This window comes from Eriocheir sinensis, unplaced genomic scaffold, assembly GCF_024679095.1.
Source record: "Eriocheir sinensis breed Jianghai 21 unplaced genomic scaffold, ASM2467909v1 Scaffold843, whole genome shotgun sequence".
Taxonomy (NCBI): domain Eukaryota; kingdom Metazoa; phylum Arthropoda; class Malacostraca; order Decapoda; family Varunidae; genus Eriocheir; species Eriocheir sinensis.
In genome coordinates, this window is record NW_026112212.1 from 2,501 (window position 1) to 27,595 (window position 25,095).

At 46.2% G+C, this 25,095-nt stretch overlaps 1 protein-coding gene and 1 long non-coding RNA gene across 2 annotated transcripts; both read right to left on the reverse strand.

Moving 5' to 3' along the window:
* Positions 1-65: 65 nt before the first annotated feature.
* Positions 66-5,356, reverse strand: LOC126994651 (glutamate receptor U1-like). Its single transcript, XM_050853953.1, has 7 exons — positions 5,343-5,356; positions 4,682-4,923; positions 3,630-3,829; positions 1,792-2,031; positions 1,316-1,521; positions 468-630; positions 66-143 (listed from the first exon to the last, which is right to left on the reverse strand). The coding sequence occupies exons 1-7, from the start codon at positions 5,354-5,356 to the stop codon at positions 66-68; spliced, it is 1,143 nt and encodes a 380-aa protein (XP_050709910.1).
* A 3,677-nt stretch (positions 5,357-9,033) lies between these two features.
* On the reverse strand, positions 9,034-9,846 carry LOC126994652 (uncharacterized). The gene is made up of 3 exons (XR_007749378.1): positions 9,700-9,846; positions 9,316-9,443; positions 9,034-9,127 (listed from the first exon to the last, which is right to left on the reverse strand). It is a non-coding gene; the product is annotated as an uncharacterized LOC126994652 (long non-coding RNA).
* Between the last annotated feature and the right edge of the window lie 15,249 nt (positions 9,847-25,095).

A 25,095-nucleotide genomic window follows, 5' to 3' on the forward strand; every position in this document is an offset into this window, starting at 1 on the left:
TCTCTCTCTCTCTCTCTCTCTCTCTCTCTCCTATATGAGTGTGGGTGGGCGGTGGTCAGCAGGCACTAGCGGAGCGGCACTTGCTCCACGAGGAAGGAGCACGCCGCCGCCGCGTAGCCGAGGCACAGGATGTAGAAGGTTGCCTGCAGGTGGACGAGCCTCAGGACGGTCTGCTCACTGTCACCCTCCTGCAAGAAACATATGATGACGATGATGATGATAGGGAGGCGGTGGCTGATTGGTTGGCGTGTCAGTCCCGCGTTCTGGATGATGTGGGTTCGAATCTGTCGCTACCACTTGTGGTTTTCAGCCTCCGCCGAGTGTACTAAAACTACTCACATGCTGACCTAAAGAATGAGCTCTGGGGGGCAGCATTAGCACAGAATAGTTGGCGACATGATCAACACTTGCCTGCGCCATGAAGAGAAGACTCCACTACACTTCCCCAACAAGGGCCATCAGAGTACCGGGGTGGAGGTCGCCATGGCCGTGCTGGCGTCCGCGTGGCTTTCTCGGCGTATCTCCCGCAGGTGTTGCGTGATGACGTCGTTCATCCAGAAGGCGACCAGCCCGGCGTCCAGCAAGCGTTGAACGGCGGCGTCGAGGCGGACCTTGTAGGGGGCGCCGCGTCTGGGGACACGGCTCGTCTGTACTGCTAGGTAAGGTCAAAGTTAGGGGCTACGGTAGAGCTGCGCATGGCCTCGGTGCTAATCTCCGTTGCATTGGCCCTTGAGCCTGTGGTGGATAAGGTTGGTGTTGTCAGACGCTTCCACCGTCACATCAACCACTTCCAAAGGCCGAAAAGGAGATTAATCAGGTTCTAATGAGTGTTTTTTTTAGGTTCATGGTAGAGAAGAAGGGTCAAACTACCACCAGCGTCATAACACTACCCCTGGAAATGCCCCCAAATCCCACGAAAGCCTCGTCAGTTATGTGCTTGGGCGCCGAAATGCTAAAGAATAAGACCCAAAGAACCCGTCAACCCGGGACACGGGGCCAGTGTGGCATCCGGGTTGCCACAGTTTACCTTCTCCGGGTTTCCCCAGGTAATCATTTATCGACCAGCCCGAAAGGGTGAGCTGTAGGCCACGCCAGCTCTCCGGGTCTCAGTTCGGGGTTGTGTCTCGGGTGTGTCTGTGTGAGGCTTCAGCCGTACCCGAAGATGTGTCACCTTAGCTCCAAGCTCATTCGAGGAGGGTACTGGCTGGCGATCGCGAGTCCAGTGCATGATCAAACAGTGGTGAATGAGGAACACACACACACACACACACACACACACACACACACACACACACACACACACACACACACACACCTGAAGGACCAAGCGTTGCCAACAAAGAGTGGATACTTCGTCGTTCCGATGTGGAAAGGCTTGACGCTTGCAGCTTGCCTGGCATAGAAGGTCTCCACCAAGATCCTCATAATGTAATAGTTACGGAAAAACGAAAAGCCGTCACCAAGAACCTTTTGGAGGGCTTCGTCGTTCGGCACACTCTGGCAAGTAGAAATATGACATAACTGTTAGGCTCAGATTGTTTGGGAGTAAAAACGGAATATACGGACGCTACATCTTGTTTCACATACGTACGCACATATCATGCGTATTACGAGAAACCCGTAACACACATGCATTTCTCACTGCACGCTTTTCACTAACCTAAGCGCGAACGAAACCCGTCGTGACTTGTCTTGGATTTCCTGGGAATAACAATATTTGGAGAACGCAACTTCTAAACTTTTCATATTATTGTCTTACATAATCGTTATCTCCAATTTGGCATGACTTACCTGCATGTGTGTCTTCATGGTGTGGTAGACTGGGTTTGAGCCGCTACTCAGGAAAATGTTGAATGCTCCAGAGAAAATTTGCGTGCCCCACTGCCGTCCTTCTTCCCCGTGTAGTCTGACCAGCGTCTCCATGTCATTTATAGCGGAAGACTCGCCTTGCACCACGAGGTGGGAGGTCAGCGAGGAGGTGTACGAGGTCCTCAGCACCAGACACACGAGGAGCCACACTCCGAGCATCAGCTGTCGAGAGGAATCACGTTCGTTAAAAGAAGGCACAGAACAGTATGCCTCAACAGTCTTGGAATCTGCACAAAAATGCTCAACTCAAACAGATTTAGTATGAGGACATTGGTTAGCTAGAATCGATACTTATTAAATTAAAGGTTTAAAAGGTTGAGATGAGATGGAGCTGCCGACATCCAAATCGGACCACAACGCTTAAAAATGGCAAAACAAATGAAAAAATAAACAATATTTTGATCAATGAAAACAGCCCTGCATTTCCTCAACACCTCGGCCTTCTGGAAAATTACATAAGCAGTTTTTCTAATGCGATTCTTAACGGACAACCTACAATGTTACCTCAAGTGATTTTAAGAAGTTACTATAGTGGATTGCTTGGTCCATTAAGATATAAGGATGTGGTGGATCGGTGGTCCTTGAGTGGCTAAAATTAGTAGTACTAGTCTTGGCAGGATCGCATTTCACGGCCTGACGCTGCCGCCAAGAAAAATTCAAATCAAGATTCGCATTACAATGAGTGACCAAGAGACCTTCTATGAGGATCAGGAATAGAGAAAAATAAAGAAGTAGTCAACCATCGGAATATGCCACTGAGAAGAAATGCCATGCCAGAAATCACTAGTATAGAAAAAAATACAATAAAAACTAGTGGACCGAAAACACTGCCCTGAGGAACGCCGGACTTGATTTAGCCCCGTTCACACTGTGCCGACTCTGGGCCCCGGCAACCCAGTGACTCGGGTATACGAGGTCTTGGGTGCGAGAGGTTGATGTGAAAGGGTCGCACATGGTCGGAAAGAGGTCTAGAAACGATCGCTGGATGCTGAGTCGGAGCAGTGTGAAGGGGGCATAAAAGTCGCTGGGTTGTCGTGGCCCAGAGTCGGCACACTGTGAACGAGGCTTAAAGCTTCTAAAATACCTATCAATGGCAACGCGTTGGTGCCTATCAGATAAAAAAAAGTCAGATAGAATATTGTAAAATAAGTCATTTACACTTTCTGACAAAAGTTTAAATGGTGCTTTATGTTAAATTAAATCGAATGTAGAGGAGAAATGAAGAGACACAAGCCTAGTGTCTGACCCACCATCCATAGAAGCTTGAATCCGATGCACCAAGGTCAAGAGTGCATCAAAGGTACCTATTTTTTTTCTCTAAAATCAAATTGGGTATCTGGTAACAAGTTATCATATTTCAATCAATGAGTTTTCTGCGTCTTAACTCCGCCGCAGTGTTGTCTCTCTATCTTCTATCTTATTTTCATGCTGACTTCTGACGTTGTTCACTGCATGCCTCCTCCTCCGCGGCCTTCCTGCACATGACTTCCTACCCTGCTCAGCCCTCTACTACACAAATCCCTTAGGTAAGATAACCAGCATCTTCATTCTTTCATCCCTTTCGTAGGCAAACTCAGGAACAGCTAGATCAGCTTTCTCTGCATTTCCTCCTGCGCTTTTTCAGGAGAGTGTCAATATACCTTTCCAAATAATTTTGGCCTCTGTATTGGAACTCTTTTACTACATGCACACTATTTGCAGGAATAGCGCCAAGGGGCAGTTTGGGGACCTTTTTTTTGCCCTTGAGCTGCCTACTTTACTGTTAAAAAATACATCTGTCCTGTGACGCTGTCGGGCGGGTCATAGGGCGTGTCCTCGAGCAGCAGCCCCCAGCCGTAGAAAAGTGCCCGCGTGAGCTTCATCGGGTGCTTCTCCGCGCCAGTTTGTATGATCCTGAGCAAGGCCCAGAGTGTTAGGCTCCACACCATGACGCCGGCCACCATGGAGACCCAGACAGTGCCTGAGGAAGAAATGACGCATGGCAGCAGCGCTTGATTGAGCACACACACACACACACACACACACACACACACACACACACACACTTTAGGAAAACAAAGTGAACTTTAATATTCCACTGAGACACTATTTTCAGGAATAAAATACTATACATAATTATTTAAGTCGTACTGCTTCATATACGAATAATTGTGTGTCTACTTCAATGTTTGCCGAGCAGTGTGAAATAACCCTTCAGTTTTGGCAGGAACCGGAGCTGCTTTCGACGAGTCCTAATAATGAAAGGTTTCGTCTGGCCACTTGAAACACTTTTTATATGCTCAAGGGAAGAAGAGTACGGCCGCCGTAGCTTTAAATTGCACCGACGGTCTTGGTTAGGCTGTGCACGTGTTGTGTGTAACAGTAACATAATAATCATAAGAAGAGTTCAAGATCATCGGACAAAAAAAATACATTGCAAAAAATGACGCAGGTTCTTTGTTATTTGTTCACTGATTTCCTCGAACATCGATACTTTCCATTCATCCTGACAAGCTGATGTGATTTCCTTTTCAATATGTTTTCATTTAATTGATTTTTTTTTAATCGAAGTTATAAATGTTTTTACATAGCATAGAAAAAACATAACGTTTTAAAAAAATCTAATAACATATTTTTCTTATTTAAAAGTTGAACTTAAAACTCCAAGTTTTAATGATTTCATGCAAACCTGACAACACCGTTAGTCAGACCGGTGTATTTATCTGACAATATATGAGAGAGAGAGAGAGAGAGAGAGAGAGAGAGAGAGAGAGAGAGAGAGAGAGAGAGAGAGAGAGAGAGAGAGAGAGAGAGTTACAGAACCATCTCTTACCTTCTAAGGGCCTGAACAAAGCTAAGTACTCGGGTAGTGGCCTTGGCTTCAGGGACAAGATGGCCATTTCTTCCCCGATGTACACCCTCCCGTACTCCACTATCGCTGCTCTCTGGGGCGTCAGGGTGAGGTCCATGGAGAAGTCGGCCTTTTCATACTGAAGAGTCCCTACGATGCCTGTCCAGTTGCCGCCGCTGGCCTCAAGACCCCACAGGCAGTCCTCCGGCTCCCGGATCGTGTAGCTGGGGAAATAAATGATTTAATGTGTTAGGGATAGGATGGTGACGGGGTTGTGGGTATTTGGGCTGGTCATGGAGTGGGGAGGGTTATGGAGATGGTCATGGGGGTTAATGGGAGTGATCACGGAGGGGGGGGTATGGGAATGGTCATGGGGGGTAATGGGACTGGTCATGGAGGGCGGGTCAAAGGGAATGGTCATGGGGGGAAATGGGAATGGTTATGGCGGGGCTGTGGGTAATGGCAATGGTCATGGTGTAATGCCAAAATTTAATTGAGTACGGAAAAATAGAAATTGGGGAGATAAAGTAGTTTTAAGTATTATAAGTAAATATAAGTGTCGCCAGGAGCCGTTATCGCGTGGAATATTCCTTGGCAGACTTTCACCGAGAGGCCCACCCCACTCCCTCCTCGTTACCCCTACTCTCCGCCAGACATACTCCCTGACCCGCCGCACGGCCAGACACGCCCGCGTCCCCGCCCAATTTTTGGCTTGGCGTCAGCCCCCTCACCCTGCCCCCCACTCTCTCTCCAGTCACGTAGTCCACGCCGCTTCTAGAGTGCACAGGCCGCCTAAACGTCCCATACACGCTCAGGTTTGCCTGAACAGTCCTGGTTTTCGCAGGCAGCCGGAGAGGCCTCCAGAGCGTGTAAAATATAGGGTAATGTAGGATAATGTATAATATAGGATAATGTAGGTATACATAACACAGGATAATGACACCAACTCACCTGCTTATTGATCTTATTCCTCAACCAAAGCAAGTATTCCTTGGTTGTAAGATATAGTGGGAGGTGTACACACTACTTGTGTGTTGCTTTAGTGCTCATCTCGTCTCTTTGGCCTAAATTTAGACAGTGACGTATATGTACGAGGGTCATTCCAAAGTTAATGCCTCCTATTTTTTTATTCTGCCCCAAGGGGTCCGAGGGGATTGCTTATTGCATTCTTATGATGACAACCTCCTCGCAAATAACCTGAAATTTTCATTTCTCTGTTGCAGACATTGACGGTGTGAGTTTAAGAAAGCAACCCGTCATGGACGTGCGTCAGAAGCAGAGGTGCGTCACTGTATTCCTCCACGCAGAATAAGTTGAACCAATCGACATTCGCCGACGCTTGGTGAACGTCTATGGAGCCGAGGCAGTTTATGTCAGCACGGTTAGGAGATGGGTTGGTCGATTCCTGAGTGGCGACAGAGATGTGAGAGACAAACCGCTCTCCGGACGCCCATGCACAGCCACCCGCCTGGCACACACTTTGCTGTATCCTAGGGATGACAGCATTTTTTTCAGTACACCGACACCCACATCCAGCAGTGCATTCATTTCATTCACTGTTATACGCCAGTTAGAGCGGGTGAGTTGATCATGGAGCACCTCAGTTTCCGGAGTGGTGGCTGTGCATGGGCGTCCGGAGAGCGATTTGTCACTCACATCTCTGTCGCCACTCCGGAATCGACGAACCCATCTCCTAACCGTGCTGACATCAACTGCCTCGGCTCCGTAAACGTTCACCAAGCGTCGGTGAATGTCGATTGGTTCAACTTGCTCTGCGTGGAGGACAGTGACGCACCTCTGCTTCTGACGCACGTCCATGACAGGGGTTGCTTTCTTGAGACTGTCACACCATCAATGTCTGCAACATAGAGATGAACATTTCAGGTTATTAGTGCGAAGGTTCAGTCATCATGTTATAATCAGTCCACGGACTCCTTGGGGCGGAATAAAAAAAATAGGAAACATTACTTTTGGAATAACCTTTTACAAGCACATTGTCCTCAACCAGATCCACAAGATGAGCATCAATCATTCATCTCCTTCATTACTTATCCCTAGAATCATTTGTGAATCTATACTTTCATTTTTCCATGAGTGAAATTCAAATAATCATGTATATTTGAGCAATAACATATGATTCAAGAATCCCCAATTGATGTGTCTTTACTGTATTTCCTTATATATATATATATATATATATATATATATATATATATATATATATATATATATATATATATATATATATATATATATATATATATATATATATATATATATATATATATATATATATATATATATATATATATATATATATATATATATATATATATATATATATATATATATATATATATATATATATATATATATATATATATATATATATATATATATATATATATATATATATGATATATTCTTTTCATCCCCAATATATTGTTTTCAAGTACTTAAGATAAATAAATTAACTTAATCAATAACTTATTTCCTAGACTGCATCTTTTATGATGTTCATTGTTTCTTAAATTTAGTTTGGCATTCTGTAGCCAGCCTTTCCATGTATGTCATGAATCCTATGTTTTTATATGAGTGCACATGTCAAGATGTGCATCGTACACTTTACATTGTCTTTCAGCTGCTTCCTGCTGCACCCGATAGACCGTCATTTGCTCCTGATGCTCAATTTTTGTTTGCTGAATGAAGAGATCATAGTAGTCATCCTGTTTCCTCCTATTCCTATACATAGAATACTCAGCAGCAAACCTCCCTTTGGTGTGCCTCCTTACATTAGGAGAAGGTTAAATGGGTGTTGTGGAAGCTGAAGGAATGTGCTGGAAAGTTACAGTGGAAGGATTTCTAGGGGCAGGAGGGGATGGGTCCATGGGGGAAGGCACAAGCTTGTCTGGGAGAGCAGAGGATGAAGCCATGCAGGCGGACACTCGCAAACCTGAAGCCCCACATTCATTACCAAGCAGTGTAGTGACATGCAAGGATGGATTTGCTTCCACTAATGTGAAAAAGAAGTTTAAAAATTTAAATACGTGTGCAATTAACCTAAACACCATGCCATGCTTTATTACAATCTTAACACTTTAGTAGCCTTAATAACTAATCCAAGAAGAAATACCTAAGTATACAGTGTTGTCTAAAACAATGGATGGAGGGTTACTGTTTTCAGAGGGAGGATTGCTGGATCGATCTTGGAAGACCCTCCGCTCCCCACAAGCCTGAGGAGCATCATTCTCTGCTCACGAGAGAATAGAAGCTCTGTCACTCATCTTCTCCATAGCGGTGTTCAGGGCGGCGAAGCGATTCCAAGCAGTACAGGTCAGAAGAAGAAGAGGCTGTGTTTATGTTGTCGTTCTTCACAATTCGGCGCGATCCGGCTCACGGCATAGAACATTGTCACCAACACCCGCGCGTGTCGTAGCTCCTCACACTTTTTTTTACGTCTTGGCCTATTGTGCCGGTAGGCTTCTTCCAGTGGATCCTGAATATATATATATATATATATATATATATATATATATATATATATATATATATATATATATATATATATATATATATATATATATATATATATATATATATATATATATATATATGGTTTTGAATGTCCTGCCTTATTTTTTTCGGCTATTATTATTATTATATTATCCCCATACATCGCTTACTATTCCAGGCAGACAAATTCAGAGACAACCACTTAAAAGCAGAAATAACTGGCTGACTATCCTTATTATTATCATCATTCTTATTATTATAATGATAATTCTTCATCAGTTCTTCTTCTTATCATTATTGTTATTATTATTATATATATGCATGATACTTCAGTCACTTAACGACGATGTCGGTGTTCAACATAAAATGAGAATAATATTTAAGATAATACTAATACTAATAATAATAACAATAATAATAATAATAATAATAATAATAATAATAATAATAATAATAATAATGGTAATAATAATAATACTTATAATAATAACAATGATAATATTAATAATTATAATAATAATAATAATAATAATAATAATAATAATAATAATAATAATAATAATAATAATAATAATAATAATAATAATAATAATAATAATAATAATAATAATAATAATAATAATAATAATAATAATAATAATAATATTTATTATTATTATTATTATTATTATTATTATTATTATTATTATTATTGTTATTATTATTATATTAATTATTATTATTATTAATATTATCGTTGTTATTATTATTATTATTATAATAATAGTAATAATACAAAAGCATGCGACGAAGACGTTTCCATGACGAGCTTGTTTTGTTTACGTCACGCACTTAGGCGTCTCCCCTCTCACCTACCCACGATACCGTTCAGCGAGATTCATGCTACAACAAACACTTAGGCGTCTCCCCTCTCACCTACCCACGATACCGTTCAGCGAGATTCATGCTACAACAAACACTTAGGCGTCTCCTCTCACCTACCCACGATACCGTTCAGCGAGATTCATGCTACAACAAACACTTAGGCGTCTCCTCTCACCTACCCACGATACCGGTCAGAGATATTCATTCTACAACAAACACTTAGGCGTCTCCCCTCTCACCTACCTACGATACCGTTCAGCGAGATTCATGCTACAACAAACACTTAGGCGTCTCCCCTCTCACCTACCTACGATACCGTTCAGCGAGATTCATGCTACAACAAACACTTAGGCGTCTCCCCTCTCACCTACCCACGATACCGTTCAGCGAGATTCATGCTACAACAAACACTTAGGCGTCTCCTCTCTCACCTACCTACGATACCGTTCAGCGAGATTCATGCTACAACAAACACTTAGGCGTCTCCCGTCTCACCTACCCACGATACCGTTCAGCGAGATTCATGCTACAACAAACACTTAGGCGTCTCCCCGCTCACCTACCTACGATACCGTTCAGCGAGATTCATGCTACAACAAACACTTAGGCGTCTCCCCGCTCACCTACCTACGATACCGTTCAGCGAGATTCATGCTACAACAAACACTTAGGCGTCTCCCCTCTCACCTACCTACGATACCGTTCAGCGAGATTCATGCTACAACAAACACTTAGGCGTCTCCCCTCTCACCTACCTACGATACCGTTCAGCGAGACACATGCTACAACAAACATTTACATTCAAGTTTTTAACGTCACATGATAAAGTACAGTTCCTTATCTTCAACATTATGCAAAAATGTGTTCTTTATAGTAAATAACATCTCTGCTACGAGCAAAGCAATTCATCTGCTACAGTCATTTGAAACACAAGGCGCCGTCATTCACAGTATCACGCGTGGCTGGAGCTGGGTAATCAAAACTCCATCATTACCCACAGTGGCACTATATATGCCGGCATGGCTGGAGATCTTGTGGGCGGGGTCGCGGGGGTCTTGTCTCCTTTTGGGGTCCCCCCCCCCCCACACTAGCTTCTACAAATGAGTATGGCAACAAATGGGGGCTTCCAAATGGACCATTTGGAGGGCGGCGGGTACCTTTGTTGGGGGCCTGGGGGGCGTCTTCTTATATGACCCCAACACCCCTTTCCTTAGATACGTTACTAAATTTAGCCATTAGACTTGAGCCTGTATCATGGCACCACCTCCAAGCTTTCACCCGGGGCGGACCGCCCCCCCCCCTCCCCTTACTACGCCACTGTCCTTCCTGCAGGAAGTATGCCTTCATACAGCCTGTGCCTAAGAAGGGTGAGCGTTCCAATCCCTCAAACTACCGTCCTATAGCTTTACTTTCCTGTGTATCTAAAGCTTTTGAGTCAATCCTTAACCGGAAGACTAAAAACCACCTTTCCACTTCTGACCTACTATCTGATCGACAGTATGGGTTCCGCAAGGGGCGTTTTACTGGTGATCTCCTTGCCTTCCTAACTGACTCTTGGTCATCCTCTCTTAACCGTTTCGGTGAAACCTTTGCTATTGCGCTGGACATATCAAAAGCTTTTGATAGGGTCTGGCACAAATCTTTGCTTTCCAAACTACCCTCCTACGGTTTCTATCCTTCTCTCTTTACCTTTATCTCCAGTTTCCTTTCTGACTGTTCAGTTTCTGCTGTGGTAGAACTCTAAACCTATTAACAGTGGTGTCCCACAGGGTTCTGTCCTATCTCCCACTCTCTTTCTGTTGTTCATTGATGATATTCTTTCCAAAACGAACTGTCCTATCCATTCCTACGCCGATGACTCCACTCTGCATTACTCAACCTCTTTTAATAGAAGACCCACCCTACAGGAACTTAACGATTCAAGGCTGGAGGCAACAGAACGCTTAGGCTCAGACCTTCCTATTATATCCGATTGGGGCAAGAGGAACCTGGTGTCCTTCAACGCCTCAAGAAAACAGTTTTTCCACTTATCCACTGGACACAATCTTTCAAACAACTATCCCCTATTCTTTGACAACACTCAGCTATCACCTTCCTCAACACTAAACATCCTCGGTCTATCCTTAACTCAAAATCTAAACTGGAAACTTCATATCTCATCTCTTACTAAATCAGCTTCCTCGAGGCTGGGCGTTCTGTACCGTTTCCGCCAGTTCTTCTTCCCCGCACAGTTGCTATCCATTTAGAGGGCCTTGTCCGCCCTCGTATGGAGTATGCATCTCATGTGTGTGTGGGGGGGCTCCACTCATACAGCTCTCCTTGACAGAGTGGAGTCAAAGGCTCTTCGTCTCATCAGCTCTCCTCCTCATACTGATAGTCTTCTACCTCTCAAATTCCGCCGCCATGTTGCCTCTCTTTCTATCTTTTGTCGATATTTCCATGCTGACTGCTCTTCTGAACTTGTTAACTGCATGCCTCCCTTCCTCCCGCGGCCCCGCTGCACACAACTTTCTACTCATGTTCATCCCTATACTATCCAAACCCCTTATGCAAGAGTCAACCAGTATCTTCAGTCTTTCATCCCTCACGGTGGTAAACTCTGGAACAATCTTCCTTCATCTGTATTTCCTCCTGCCTACGACTTGAACTCTTTCAAGAGGAGAGTATCAGGACACCTCTCCTCCCGAAATTGACCTCTGCTTTTGGACACTCTTTTAACCTCTGTTCGGGAGCAGTGAGTAGCAGGCCTTTTTTTTTCCTTACGCCCTTGAACTGTCTCCTTAGCTTAGTATTCTTAGCTGTACAAAAAAAAAAGAAGTAGAGATTACTGTCAGTAGCCTCAGAAATCTGTGTTTCGGTGCTGAAGAGAAAGTGAGGTTTAGAGGAAGAGAGATGGTGTTCCGCATAATGAAAATTAAAACGAAGACCGCGAATGTTGCAGAAATTGAGAAGAAAGAGGTTCGAGGATTTATCAAGACTGTTGGCATCACTCAGGAGATCAAATCTGACAGAGGCTCCAATTTTACCAGACTAGCATCCCAAGCGTGAAAAAAATGATAAAATAGAATTAAAAAAGGTGACTGTGACTGTGATTTAGTGGTGATTGTTAAAGTTTGTTACAAGTTGTTTGTAACTAGTAACCAACAAGAAAGTCCTTGTTTGTTACTAGAATAAAAATACCAATATGTAACTTAAGTATATATATATATATATATATATATATATATATATATATATATATATATATATATATATATATATATATATATATATATATATATATATATATATATATATATATATATATATATATATATATTCAAATAGGATTGAATGTGAGCAAGTGCTATCAAGAACTATTCATTTATAGCAGGTGTTACTTACTGATAGTCAGTGTGTGAGACTATCATGACAAACATATGCTGATTCAGTGAGATGGTTGGGTTTCTTTGCTACTAACAAGTTAATCCTCCAATGAACAACCACTGAGTGCAGGGATCGAACCCGGGCCTTCTGATCAGAAGTCAGGGCAGCAAACCGACCAGACCGATTTGCTAAAAGGTTACCGCGCCTAGGCTGAGGCCACTGGTGCGTAAATACATTAGAGAAACTGTATTAACACAGTGATAAACATCCCAAATGAACAACACTGAGTGCCAGGATTCGAACCCGGGCCTTCTGATCAGAAATCAGTTGTTAATACAGTTTCACTAATGTATTTACACACCGTATGTGCCATAAGGGTGTGATTAAATGCGTTTCAGTCAGTCACGGGGGTGGGCGAACCACACAGTGGGCAGAAGTGGCCTCAGGCGCGGTAACCTTTAGCCCATCGGTGGTCTGGTCGGTTTGCTGCCCTGACTTTGATCAGAAGGCCCTGGTTCGAATCCTGGCACTCAGTGGTGTTCATTTGGGATGTTTTTCACTGTGTTAATACAGTTTCTCTAAAGTCAATCCTCAGTACAGTGTTTGAAAGAGACACTTTTATGGCATCTCTGACTCCTAGACATGATCGTAACTTGTTTTTAATCAAGCACAGTGCTGAGAATCCCTGTTCACAGCGGTATGTAAAAGGAAACATCAAGAGGTTCCGGGCACATTTATTTGCTAGAGTAGGGTAAGAACTCGCTATTGTTGATCAAAATCTTGTCAGTGACAAACTCTCAAAACTTATCTTTGCAGTTGTTATTAACACAGTCAACGAATTTGTCTTGTAAGTCTTCTGGAAGTTATCTAGGGTTCGTCTTGAATCGATTTCGAATAAGTTGACAATCTAAGTCTGTGATATTAGGAAAATAGTTGTCCAACTCTTCACTGAGAAAAAACAAGTGCTCACGGATAACAACACTGACCTTATTCACATCATCTCTACACAGAGATGACAAGCTGTCACTCGTTTTCTCAAAAATGTCATACCGACCTGCTTGGACTTTTTCTTGCCAAAATCTGAGTTTCATTTGAAAAGCTCTCAGTTTGTCGAAAAAAATCAATCGCAGTTGTTGAGTAACCGTGAAGGGAGCTGTTGACTGCATTTATGCGAGAATATATATCAGTGAGTAAATATACGCTTGAATTCATCATTACTGCATGTAATGACAACAATAATTATTGTGATGATGTCTTGTGTCCAGCGTTTCAGGTCAACGGAGCATAAGCCAGCCAGTCAGTTCGCCTCGCCTCACCTCGCCTTCTTCCCCTCCGTCGCCTCCTCCGCCTCCGCCTCCTCTTCCAGTATGGGCACCAGCGTCTCCCTGGGACTCACGGGCAGCCTACCGCATCCCCCCATTTCCTCCACCTAAAAGGAAGAAAAAAAATGCTATTAATAACACGAGTAAAGAGTTTATGATGTGTAAAATTAGTACTGTTAGGGAAAGAAGAGTATCCGCGTGCCTCCATTTCCTCCACCTAGAAGTTAGAAAAAAGATGCTATTAATAACACGAGTCAAGAGTATGTGTAGAATTAGTATTGTTAGGGAAAGAAGAGTATCTGCTATGGTGTGAAATAAACCGCTAAAAATAAGTACCGGTAGACAATAGAGCTCTGAGATAACTACCGGTAGATCCAAAATAAATATGAATGCTGTGAAATAATTACCGAAAACTAAGTAAACAGTAATGCCGTGAGATAAATAATTAAAACTTGAAACGTGGACACACACACACACACACACACACACACATTCGTAACACTAAATCACCTAACTGAGCAAAACTACCGTGAAATAGCTAAACTAAATATATAAAAATATGTGAAATAATAACGAAACAAAACTGCGGTGAAATAAAGTAAGTAAACTCAATAAAGCCAACACGTAGCCTACCAAGGAGACTATATTAGTACTCTAGTCTCCTTGTAGCTTAATCACCAAGCTCTGCAGCCGCTTCAGTCCCTCCTCGCAGCCAACACACGTCATCGGTGGGCTCCTCGGAACCTCATCTACGGAAATACACGTCCTCTCCACAGTGTCCAGCCCCTGCCGCAACCTCTCCAGCACGGGGGAGTCCTGGCGGGGGGAGGGGGGCCTGCGAAGTAACCTGTAGGACCGCTGGGGGGTCATGGTTCCATTGGGAGAAGTGCTCGAGGGTGAATATGGGGTACGGGGATCTCTTGGGTGGAGAGGGATGCTGGGAGAAGGCTGGGAGGGAGATTTGGGGTGTTGGGGAATGCTGGGGGAAGGTTGATCGGGTGATATGGGGTGCTGAGGAATGCTGGTGGAAAATTGGACGGATGCCAAAGGGTGGATGCTGGGGGAAGGCTGTGCTGGTGATGAGGGTGATATGAGAGGTAGGGGGAGGCTCTAGGAATGAACCTTAGAGCAAAGGGAGTAAGGGTGAGGCGCAGACGAGGCACTGGGGGACTCAGTGGCAGCAGGGACATGGGTCGAGGCTTACTGATGGTAGGTGTGGAGAGATTGAGGGACTCGAGATGGAGGTATAACTCGTTACTGATGGAGGGAAGGCGGGAGAGGTATGGAGATGTGGAGGATAGCGTCTCGTCTGCTCGCCTCGACACCAGAAGCTACAATGACCTTATCTGCGACTGCTCGGGACTTTGGGCTAAAAATGACAAAAACGGTTATGAACCACTCCCATGACCCACCTCCCTCTCTTCATCCCCTTCCTCTATATCCACCCCTATCTACATCACTCCCTCACTCTCCTCTCCTGCCCATTCTTCCCCTTTACCTTTCCCTCTTTCTCTTCGCCTCTCCTTTCCTCACTCTCTTTTTTAATCCCCTACTCCTCCCCGTTATCACTTCTTCCCCTCCTACCCTATTCTTCTCTCTCCCTCTCAAGGTCTGATATACCTGACAACACCTGACCTTACCTGACCCAACCAACCTCATACACACACCTTTCTGCCTACCTGCCCTGACCTTACTGTTAATGACCACACACACACACACACACACACACACACACACACACACACACACACACACACACACACACACACACACCTGACAACAGTATCCTGTTCCTAACTTCTATTATTATTATTATACTGTTCTGCTTTACATGTTTTATTCTATTCTTCCTCTCTATTATATTGTTATGCTGTTTTTTTTATACTGGTTTTGATTTCCCTGTTCTAGTTTGTCCACTGTATTCGTTTTATTTATTTATTTATTTATTTATTATTTTTTTTTCTCTCATATTCTCTCACCTTATCATCATTTACTTCATCCACCTTCATTATCACATCCCTCCTCCTCCTCTCATTCGGTCTCCCCTATATTTATCTCATATTATATTTTTCTTTTACTCCTATGGAAAATGCTGAAAAGTAAAGATGGCGCCACTATAAACACTTGCCTGAGCCACAACGGGCCGACCATCAGGCCCTACTATGAAGGCCTACCGACGCCAGAGGCCAAGACGTTATTATATAGGAAAACAACTTGAAGAGAACAACAAGATGGACAATCTGTTGTTCGGCGTCTGTGACGCCAATAATAATAAATGTCCCAATGTTTTTTTACCAGGCCAATCAATCAGATGTTAAAATAGGGCACCACAATATTTTCTTTCCATTCAACTTTTTTTTCTTACCGTCTCCATCCAAAAAGTTGGAATAAGTAGCACAATTATTTTCAAGCTCCTGTTTTTCTTTGCCTCTCCATCAATAAAGTTAAAATAGATACCCCATTATTTCCAACTCCCTCTTCTTCTTACCTTCTCTATCCAAAGAGTTACATGACCGTTAAATAAGGAACCACTAACCACTTCTTTTTCCAATTCCATCCCCCTCCTGCTTTCCATTCGCTTTTTTCCCCTTCCCTTCCTCCAGCTCGCCATTCCCTTCCCTTCCTCCAGCTCCCCATTCCCTTCCCTTCCTCCAGCTCTCCATTCACTTCCCTTCCTCCAGCTCCCCATTCACTTCCCTTCCTCCAGCTCGCCATTCCCTTCCCTTCCTCCAGCTCTCCATTCCCTTCCCTTCCTCCAGCTCCCCATTCACTTCCCTTCCTCCAGCTCGCCATTCACTTCCCTTCCTCCAGCTCGCCATTCACTTCCCTTCCTCCAGCTCCCCATTCACTTCCCTTCCTCCAGCTCCCCATTCCCTTCCCTTCCTCCAGCTCGCCATTCCCTTCCCTTCCTCCAGCTCGCCATTCCCTTCCCTTCCTCCAGCTCGCCATTCCCTTCCCTTCCTCCAGCTCCCCATTCCCTTCCCTTCCTCCAGCTCTCCATTCCCTTCCCTTCCTCCAGCTCGCCATTCACTTCCCTTCCTCCAGCTCGCCATTCCCTTCCCTTCCTCCAGCTCGCCATTCCTTCCTTCCTCCAGCTCGCCATTCCTTCCCTTCCTCCAGCTCCCCATTCCTTCCTTCCTCCAGCTCCCCATTCACTTCCCTTCCTCCAGCTCGCCATTCCCTTCCCTTCCTCCAGCTCCCCATTCACTTCCCTTCCTCCAGCTCGCCATTCACTTCCCTTCCTCCAGCTCGCCATTCACTTCCCTTCCTCCAGCTCGCCATTCACTTCCCTTCCTCCAGCTCGCCATTCACTTCCCTTCCTCCAGCTCCCCATTCACTTCCCTTCCTCCAGCTCCCCATTCACTTCCCTTCCTCCAGCTCCCCATTCACTTCCCTTCCTCCAGCTCGCCATTCACTTCCCTTCCTCCAGCTCCCCATTCACTTCCCTTCCTCCAGCTCACCATTCACTTCCCTTCCTCCAGCTCGCCATTCACTTCCCTTCCTCCAGCTCCCCATTCCCTTCCCTTCCTCCAGCTCCCCATTCCCTCCCCTTCCTCCCGCTCCCATTCACTTCCTTCCTCCAGCTCCATTCCTTCCCTTCCTCCAGCTCCCCATTCACTTCCCTTCCTCCAGCTCCCATTCACTTCCCGTCCTCCTGCTCACCATTCACTTCCCTTCCTCCAGCTCCCCATTCACTTCCCTTCCTCCAGCTCCCCATTCCCTTCCCTTCCTCCAGCTCCCCATTCACTTCCCTTCCTCCAGCTCCCCATTCACTTCCCTTCCTCCAGCTCCCCATTCCCTTCCCTTCCTCCAGCTCTCCATTCACTTCCCTTCCTCCAGCTCCCCATTCCTTCCCTTCCTCCAGCTCCCATTCCTTCCCTTCCTCCAGCTCCCATTCCCTTCCTTCCTCCAGCTCCCCATTCACTTCCCTTCCTCCAGCTCCCCATTCCCCTTCCTCCAGCTCCCCATTCCCTTCCCTTCCTCCAGCTCTCCATTCACTTCCCTTCCTCCAGCTCGCCATTCCCTTCCCTTCCTCCAGCTCTCCATTCACTTCCCTTCCTCCAGCTCCCCATTCACTTCCCTTCCTCCAGCTCGCCATTCCCTTCCCTTCCTCCAGCTCCCATTCCTTCCCTTCCTCCAGCTCCCCATTCCTTCCCTTCCTCCAGCTCCCATTCCTTCCCTTCCTCCAGCTCCCCATTCCCTTCCCTTCCTCCAGCTCCCCATTCCTTCCCTTCCTCCAGCTCCCCATTCCCTTCCTTCCTCCAGCTCCCCATTCCTTCCCTTCCTCCAGCTCCCCATTCCTTCCCTTCCTCCAGCTCCCATTCCCTTCCTTCCTCCAGCTCCCATTCCTTCCCTTCCTCCAGCTCCCCATTCCCTTCCCTTCCTCCAGCTCCCCATTCCTTCCCTTCCTCCAGCTCCCATTCACTTCCCTTCCTCCAGCTCCCCATTCCTTCCCTTCCTCCAGCTCCCCATTCCTTCCCTTCCTCCAGCTCTCCATTCCTTCCTTCCTCCAGCTCCCATTCCTTCCCTTCCTCCAGCTCCCATTCCTTCCCTTCCTCCAGCTCTCCATTCCTTCCCTTCCTCCAGCTCCCCATTCACTTCCCTTCCTCCAGCTCTCCATTCCTTCCCTTCCTTCAGCTCTCCATTCACTTCACTACCTCCAGCTCACCATTCACTTCCCTTCCTCCAGCGCTCCATTCACTTCCCTTCCTCCAGCTCTCCATTCACTTCCCTTCCTCCAGCTCCCATTCACTTCCCTTCCTCCAGCTCCCCATTCACTTCCCTTACACCAGCTCCCATTCCTTCCTTCCTCCAGCTCCCCATTCACTTCCCTTCCTCCAGCTCCCATTCACTTCCCTTCCTCCAGCTCTCCATTCCTTCCCTACCTCCAGCTCCCCATTCACTTCCCTTCCTCCAGCTCCCCATTCACTTCCCTTCCTCCAGCTCTCCATTCACTTCCCTTCCTCCAGCTCTCCATTCCCGTCCCTTCCTCCAGCTCTCCATTCACTTCCCTTCCTCCAGCTCCCCATTCACTTCCCTTCCTCCAGCTCCCCATTCCTTCCTTCCTCCAGCTCCCCATTCACTTCCCTTCCTCCAGCTCCCCATTCACTTCCCTTCCTCCAGCTCTCCATTCCTTCCCTTCCTCCAGCTCTCCATTCACTTCCCTTCCTCCAGCTCCCCATTCCTTCCCTTCCTCCAGCTCTCCATTCCTTCCCTTCCTCCAGCTCTCCATTCCCTTCCCGTCCTCCAGCTCTCTCTTCACTTACCTTACTCTAGCTCTCCATTCCCTTCCCTTCCTCCTGCTCCCCATTCACTTCCTTCCTCCAGCTCTCCATTCCCTTCCTTCCTCCAGCTCCCATTCCTTCCTTCCTCCAGCTCCCCATTCACTTCCCTTCCTCCAGCTCCCCATTCACTTCCCTTCCTCCAGCTCCCCATTCCTTCCCTTCCTCCAGCTCTCCATTCACTTCCCTTCCTCCAGCTCCCATTCCTTCCCTTCCTCCAGCTCCCCATTCACTTCCCTTCCTCCAGCTCCCCATTCCTTCCCTTCCTCCAGCTCCCCATTCACTTCCCTTCCTCCAGCTCCCCATTCCTTCCCTTCCTCCAGCTCCCATTCCCTTCCCTTCCTCCAGCTCCCCATTCCTTCCCTTCCTCCAGCTCCATTCACTTCCCTTCCTCCAGCTCTCCATTCACTTCCTTCCTCCAGCTCCCATTCCTTCCCTTCCTCCAGCTCTCCATTCACTTCCTTCCTCCAGCTCTCCATTCACTTCCCTTCCTCCAGCTCCCATTCCCTTCCTTCCTCCAGCTCCCATTCACTTCCCTTCCTCCAGCTCTCCATTCCTTCCCTTCCTCCAGCTCTCCATTCCTTCCCTTCCTCCAGCTCTCCATTCCCTTCCCTTCCTCCAGCTCTCCATTCCCTTCCTTCCTCCAGCTCTCCATTCCTTCCCTTCCTCCAGCTCCCCATTCCCTTCCCTTCCTCCAGCTCCCCATTCCTTCCTTCCTCCAGCTCCCATTCCTTCCCTTCCTCCAGCTCTCCATTCCCTTCCCTTCCTCCAGCTCTCCATTCCTTCCCTTCCTCCAGCTCCCATTCCTTCCCTTCCTCCAGCTCCCATTCCTTCCCTTCCTCCAGCTCTCCATTCCTTCCCTTCCTCCAGCTCCCCATTCCTTCCCTTCCTCCAGCTCTCCATTCCTTCCCTTCCTCCAGCTCCCATTCCCTTCCTTCCTCCAGCTCCCCATTCCTTCCCTTCCTCCAGCTCCATTCCTTCCTTCCTCCAGCTCCCCATTCCTTCCCTTCCTCCAGCTCCCATTCCCTTCCCTTCCTCCAGCTCCCATTCCCTTCCCTTCCTCCAGCTCCCATTCCTTCCCTTCCTCCAGCTCTCCATTCCCTTCCTTCCTCCAGCTCCCCATTCCCTTCCTCCAGCTCCCCATTCCTTCCCTTCCTCCAGCTCCCATTCCTTCCCTTCCTCCAGCTCCCATTCCTTCCCTTCCTCCAGCTCCCATTCCCTTCCTTCCTCCAGCTCCCCATTCCCTTCCTTCCTCCAGCTCCCATTCCTTCCCTTCCTCCAGCTCCCATTCCTTCCTTCCTCCAGCTCTCCATTCCTTCCCTTCCTCCAGCTCCCATTCCCTTCCCTTCCTCCAGCTCCCATTCCTTCCCTTCCTCCAGCTCCCCATTCCTTCCCTTCCTCCAGCTCCCCATTCCTTCCCTTCCTCCAGCTCCCCATTCCTTCCTTCCAGCTCTCCATTCCCTTCCCTTCCTCCAGCTCCCATTCCTTCCCTTCCTCCAGCTCCCATTCCTTCCCTTCCTCCAGCTCCCCATTCCTTCCTTCCTCCAGCTCCATTCCTTCCCTTCCTCCAGCTCTCCATTCCTTCCCTTCCTCCAGCTCCCCATTCACTTCCCTTCCTCCAGCTCCCATTCCCTTCCCTTCCTCCAGCTCCATTCCCTTCCCTTCCTCCAGCTCCCCATTCCTTCCCTTCCTCCAGCTCCCCATTCCTTCCCTTCCTCCAGCTCCCCATTCCTTCCCTTCCTCCAGCTCTCATTCCCTTCCTCCAGCTCCCCATTCCTTCCCTTCCTCCAGCTCCCCATTCCTTCCCTTCCTCCAGCTCCCATTCCCTTCCTTCCTCCAGCTCCCCATTCCTTCCCTTCCTCCAGCTCCCCATTCCTTCCCTTCCTCCAGCTCCCATTCCCTTCCTTCCTCCAGCTCCCCATTCCTTCCTTCCTCCAGCTCCCCATTCCTTCCCTTCCTCCAGCTCCCCATTCCTTCCCTTCCTCCAGCTCCCATTCCTTCCCTTCCTCCAGCTCCCCATTCCTTCCCTTCCTCCAGCTCCCCATTCCTTCCCTTCCTCCAGCTCCCCATTCCCTTCCTTCCTCCAGCTCCCCATTCCTTCCTTCCTCCAGCTCCCATTCCTTCCTTCCTCCAGCTCCCCATTCCCCTTCCTCCAGCTCCCATTCCTTCCTTCCTCCAGCTCCCCATTCCCTTCCCTTCCTCCAGCTCCCCATTCCCTTCCCTTCCTCCAGCTCCCATTCCCTTCCCTTCCTCCAGCTCCCCATTCCTTCCCTTCCTCCAGCTCCCCATTCCCTTCCTTCCTCCAGCTCCCATTCCTTCCCTTCCTCCAGCTCCCCATTCCTTCCTTCCTCCACTCCCCATTCCCTTCCTCCCCTCCCATTCCTTCCTTCCTCCAGCTCCCCATTCCTTCCTTCCTCCAGCTCCCCATTCCTTCCCTTCCTCCAGCTCCCCATTCCTTCCCTTCCTCCAGCTCCCCATTCCTTCCCTTCCTCCTGCTCCCCATTCCTTCCCTTCCTCCAGCTCCCATTCCTTCCCTTCCTCCAGCTCCCCATTCCTTCCTCTTCCTCCACCTCCCCATTCATTTCCCTTCATCCACCTCCCTATAGGTACCCATTTTTCCAACTACCTTTTCTTCTAACCTTTTCCATCCAAAACTGAATAAGTATCGCTTTTTTTCAAGACTTTTATTTTTCACTCTTTCTCCATGACAAAAGTACCACTATTTATTTCCAAAGCCCATTTTCTTTCCCGCTCCATCAGTAAACAGTAAAAACAGGCGAGTCAAACACAATGATAAATAGCTATAAAACAAGCTATATTTTTACCGGAAGGCACGACATACCTTGCCTTGGACCGACTGTCAGGATCTACTGGGAAGAACCTGCTGGCCCTACCTACCAGCGCAATTGGCCAAGACGTAAAAAAAAAAAAATATATATATATATATATATATATATATATATATATATATATATATATATATATATATATATATATATATATATATATATATATATATCTATATATATATAAATATATATCCATACCTGCAAATTTATCAACTATTTTTTCTAACGTTAACTACAATTTTATCTTATCTCCTTACAGTTCTATTTTCTTGGCAACTCTATCTCCATATAACTTTATCTTATCTTATCTTATCTCATCTCTATATTTATAAGTACTCATTTAACCTCCAGCCGATCAATCCTTAAACAATACATTAAATAAGTAATAAGATCATAGAACAAGAAAAGTAATAAAAATAGACTATGACAAATAAGTTAATGACGAGTAGGTACAGTATATAAGAACCTAAGAACGTAAGGAGTCTGCAGGAGGCTGGTTGGCCTATACAAGGCAGCTCCTGTACACTCAACCCCACCTTACCTCACCATCCGTGGTTTTATCTAACCTCTTCCTGAATGTATCTACGGTATTGGCACCCACAACATGGCTCCCAGGCCTGTTCCATTCATCTACCACTCTTTTGGTGAACCAGTTCTTGCCTATGTCTTTGTTGAATCTGAATTTGTCTAACTTAAAACCATTGCTACGCTTCCTACCTGGCTCTTTTACTATCAAAATCTTATTGACATCCCTTTTATTAAAGCCCTTCATCCATTTATAGACTTCGATCAAGTCTCCTCGCAACCTTCGCCTTTCTAGAGAGTGTAGATTTAAATGCTTCAGCCTATCTTCATAAGGCAAGTTTCTCACCCCCTGAATCATCTTTGGCATCCTCCTCTGTACAGATTCTAACATCTTGATATCCATTCTATAGTAGGGGGACCAGAACTGAACTGCATAATCGAGATGAGGTCTAACTAATGCTAAGTAAAGTTTGAGGATGACTTCAGCGCTCCTATTGCTTACGCTCCTTGAGATGAAACCAAGTACTCTGTTTGCCCGATTTTAGCCTGAATGCATTGAGCCCTAGGACGGAGGTCAGCGCTCACTAGTACTCCTAAGTCTCTCTCACGCCCAGACCTGCTTAGAGGAGTGTCATTTAAGGAGTAATTGTGTGAGGATTATTCCTACCTACACTCAGAATGCTACACTTCCCGACATTGAATTCCATCTGCCATTTCCCCCTTAATGATATAGTCTGTCAAGCTCATCCTGGAGAACGGTAGCGTCCCTGTCTGATTGGATTACTCTACCGATCTTGGTATCATATGCGAACTTACTGACATCACTACTAATTCCTGTGTCCAAGTCATTGATGTAAATAATAAAAAGCAGAGGACCCATCACCGACCCTTGAGGACTCCAACATCTTTTCTACAACTGATGTAAATGTAAATGTAAATGTAAATTCCATTGATTGGGCACATACCCAGAATTTACCGACATATTAAAGATATTGGTAACTGGACCACTGAGGACCTCCTTGCACTCTTTCAGAATCCGTGGGAATACTTTGTCCTGCCCCGGCGATTTGTTTTTCTTCAACCTACCAATCTCATCCTGGACTACTTGCCTAGTGATGATCACATCCCTCAACTTGTCGTTCTCTTCGCCCTCATAAACCTGAACTCTCTCTGGAATGGTTGTTAGATCTTCCTGCGTGAAAACTGAGAGGAAATAGTCATTCATCATTTGACTCATATCTTTTCCATTCTCAACGAGCTCACCTGTGTTTGTTTTCAACGGTCAAATCCTGTCCCTTGTTTTCGTTCTGTACCTCTGTAAGCTGAGATATAACAAAGAAAAATAATGTTATAGAAAGTAATGTTTGGGACAAATAGTATATACATAAACTTCGACAATGGTTCTTATTTAACAAGCAGCCAAGTCAAAAGTTGCTATAATGTTACTTGATTACTGAATTTGTTGAAGTACGTAGCAATATTTATGTAACTTTCTAAACTTAATGAACACCCCAAGAGACTCTAGTGAAACGAGAAAGTGTGTGTATGCCGTTTCATATCTTGTCCATGTAAGAGAGCACGTAACTTCTTGTAAAGCTTCTATATACGTATATCTTATGGACCATTAACCCGGTAGCAGCGACGGGACAAATTTGTGGCTTTACCGTGTAGCAGCGATTGTTATAGTAGGATATCAATGTATTATTATTATTATTATTTAGTATCACCACGAATTAGGCATACAATTGTCAATGGAAAAAACCCTCGACAGATAGATCACGCCACCTTATAGGAATGTCGTCCGTCAGTGTTTACCGTCTCAGTTTGTATACAAAGCATTTCATCAAGCTTGAGTCACCTTGACGTACGTGACCAATTGTAACAATTATTTTCCAACCTGTAACTCGTCACTCCTTCACGAGAGTCCGACTGACACACAACGGCAGTCGCTCTCGCTCCGACGCTCCTTGTACATAGGCTACGAATATATTCGCCTTAAGGAAGCTGAAGTCTTAATCAACGCCCTTTAAACGCCCCCCGGTAACCCGTTACACGATAGGCCAAATTTCTGCCATGATATGAACCTCCCAAAATAGACGATGTATTCACTGATCACAAATGCGTTGATATATATTATGAAATGGCTTGTACTAATGATGTTTCTGTCTCATTATTTTGCTTAGATGGGACCTTTAACCTAACCTAACCTAACCTAAGAAACATGACCCCCGCAGCTACCGGGTTAAATGAAGTTTATACACTTAATTAAGTCAACAAAGCAGCAGTCTTACTCACCCATTGGTCCAGCACCCTCAGGCCCTCCACACAGCCGAGGCAGCTCACGGGCCGAATCGGAACGCACCCACGCCCTGGTCCTGGCCTGCTGCACGAGATCCACGGACGCCTGCATGTGGTCAGGAACCTGGTCCAGAAGCGATCTGAAGGACTTCACCGAGGTCATGGAAGAGCTACGGGTCATGGTAGACGGCCCTGCAGCGACCCCGGCAGGCAGCGTGTGTACCGAGCCATGCAGGGAGGGAGGACAGAGCGAGGCTGGATGGGGTGTCTGGAGGAGGCTGGAGGGATGGATAAGTGGGTCAAGGTCGTCGGTGAGTGTAGGCGGCCGGAAGGGGCACAAGGGGGTATTTGGAGGGCCAGTACGGGGTCATGGAGAC

Bases quoted from the DNA above. Each gene is read 5' to 3' on its own strand.
- LOC126994651 (XM_050853953.1), bottom strand. The intron at 3,830-4,681 runs GTAAGAGATGGT...TTTCTTCCTCAG, and splicing joins TTTGTTCAGGCCCTTAGAAG to GCACTGTCTGGGTCTCCATG. The intron at 631-1,315 runs GTGTGTGTGTGT...CCGTGTCCCCAG, and splicing joins GGCAACGCTTGGTCCTTCAG to ACGCGGCGCCCCCTACAAGG.